Below are 2,500 nucleotides of genomic sequence, written 5' to 3' on the forward strand. Positions count from 1 at the left end.
TTTTTGTCTTCTGTGTCCGTGCGTTTATATATATTTATCATATACACTAGTGAAACCCGATATACATATACCACATAAAATAGATGCATTCATGCACACACACGCACACGCACGCACGCACACGCACGCACGCACACGCACGCACGCACACGCATGCACAGACAGACATGCACGCACGCCCACACACACGCAAGCACGCACACACCCGCACAGTCAGGCATGCACGCACACACACATTGACACCCACACACATATGCACACACCCGCACGCACATACACACACGCACGCACGCACACATATCTACACACACACACATACACATACACACGCACACACACATGCACACACATGTACACACACACACGTACGCACACACACACACACGAACGCACACACACGTATACACACATACGCACACACACGGACACACGCACATACACATGTACACGCGCACACATGTACACACGCACACACATGTACATACACGCACATACAGAGAGAGAGTGAGAGAGAGAGTGAGAGAGAGAGAGTGAGAGAGAGAGAGAGAGAGAGAGAGAGAGAGAGATAGACACACACACACACACAGATGAATTATTGCACACACACACACACACATGTATGTACATACATACAGCCATGAATGCACGTATACGTATCCGCATAAACATGTGCGTGTGTTTAGAAATACATATTATTTAAAATATTTTGTCTGGTCACATATAAAACATTTCGTGTACTCGTGTTTTGTTATAACACGATGTCTGATTAAAGTGTTATGCGTCTGGCCACATATAAAACATTTCGTGTACTGGTGTTTTGTTACAACAGGATGTCTGATTAAAGTGTTATGCGTCTGGTCACATACAAAACATTTCGTATAGTCGGGTTTTGTTACAACATGATGTCTGATTAAAGTGTTATGCGTCTGGTCACATACAAAACATTTCGTGTACTCGTGTTTTTTTTACAACAGGATGTCTGATTAAAGGGAAGTGTCATAAGTCTGGATACACGGAGCGATCGAAATTCAAGGATGGAGGATCAATGACGTGTTCCTGTACAGGGAAGGACTGGTCCTGTACTGGATTGGCGGCACCAGTCTTCGGGGAAGCGCCCCCTAGCATGGCTCCACCCCCTAATATGCCTCCGCCCCCTAACATGGCTCCACCCCCTAACATGGCCCCACCCCCGGAATGCAAAGGTACGTACGCGTATAAAATATATTTTAAATGTATTTAAAAGAACACAATTTTATATCAGCGTGACATACAGTATGTGAATCACACACGGATTTTTGTCTTCTGTGTCCGTGCGTTTATATATATTTATCATATACACTAGTGAAACCCCATATACATATACCACATAAAATAGATGCATTCATGCACACATACGCACACGCACGCACGCACACGCACGCACACGCACGCACGCACACGCATGCACAGACAGACATGCACGCACGCCCACACACACGCAAGCACGCACACACCCGCACAGTCAGGCATGCACGCACACACACATTCACACCCACACACATATGCACACACCCGCACGCACATACACACACGCACGCACGCACACATATCTACACACACACACATACACACACACACGCACACACACATGCACACACATGTTCACACACACACGTACGCACACACACACACACGAACGCACACACACGTATACACACATACGCACACACACGGACACACGCACATACACATGTACACGCGCACACATGTACACACGCACACACATGTACATACACGCACATACAGAGAGAGAGTGAGAGAGAGAGTGAGAGAGAGAAGAGAGTGAGAGAGAGAGAGAGAGAGAGATAGACACACACACAACACACACACACACACACACACACACACATGTATGTACATACATACAGCCATGAATGGACGTATACGTATCCGCATAAACATGTGCGTGTGTTTAGAAATACATATTATTTAAAATATTTTTGTCTGGTCACATATAAAACATTTCGTGTACTCGTGTTTTGTTACAACACGATGTCTGATTAAAGTGTTATGCGTCTGGCCACATATAAAACATTTCGTGTACTGGTGTTTTGTTACAACAGGATGTCTGATTAAAGTGTTATGCGTCTGGTCACATACAAAACATTTCGTATAGTCGGGTTTTGTTACAACATGATGTCTGATTAAAGTGTTATGCGTCTGGTTACATACAAAACATTTCGTGTACTCGTGTTGTTTTTACAACAGGATGTCTGATTAAAGGGAACTGTCATAAGTCTGGATACACGGAGCGATCGAATTTCAAGGATGGAGGATCAATGACGTGTTCCTGTACAGGGAAGGACTGGTCCTGTACTGGATTGGCGGCACCAGTCTTCGGGGAAGCGCCCCCTAGCATGGCTCCACCCCCTAATATGCCTCCGCCCCCTAACATGGCTCCACCCCCTAACATGGCCCCACCCCCGGAATGCAAAGGTACGTACGCGTATAAAATATATTT

At 45.7% G+C, this 2,500-nt stretch overlaps 1 protein-coding gene across 2 annotated transcripts in view; it reads left to right on the forward strand.

Moving 5' to 3' along the window:
- LOC121387510 (proline-rich protein 36-like) overlaps nucleotides 1-2,500 on the forward strand; it is an 18,705-nt gene that overhangs the window by 10,892 nt on the left and 5,313 nt on the right. For both annotated transcript variants that reach the window (XM_041518649.1, XM_041518650.1), the window contains exons 4-5: nucleotides 975-1,202; nucleotides 2,248-2,475. In XM_041518649.1, coding sequence (XP_041374583.1) covers nucleotides 975-1,202; nucleotides 2,248-2,475 — 456 coding nt within the window. The remainder of the gene's footprint in view (nucleotides 1-974; nucleotides 1,203-2,247; nucleotides 2,476-2,500) is intronic.

Source organism: Gigantopelta aegis, chromosome 13, assembly GCF_016097555.1.
Source record: "Gigantopelta aegis isolate Gae_Host chromosome 13, Gae_host_genome, whole genome shotgun sequence".
Classification (NCBI taxonomy): Eukaryota; Metazoa; Mollusca; class Gastropoda; order Neomphalida; family Peltospiridae; genus Gigantopelta; species Gigantopelta aegis.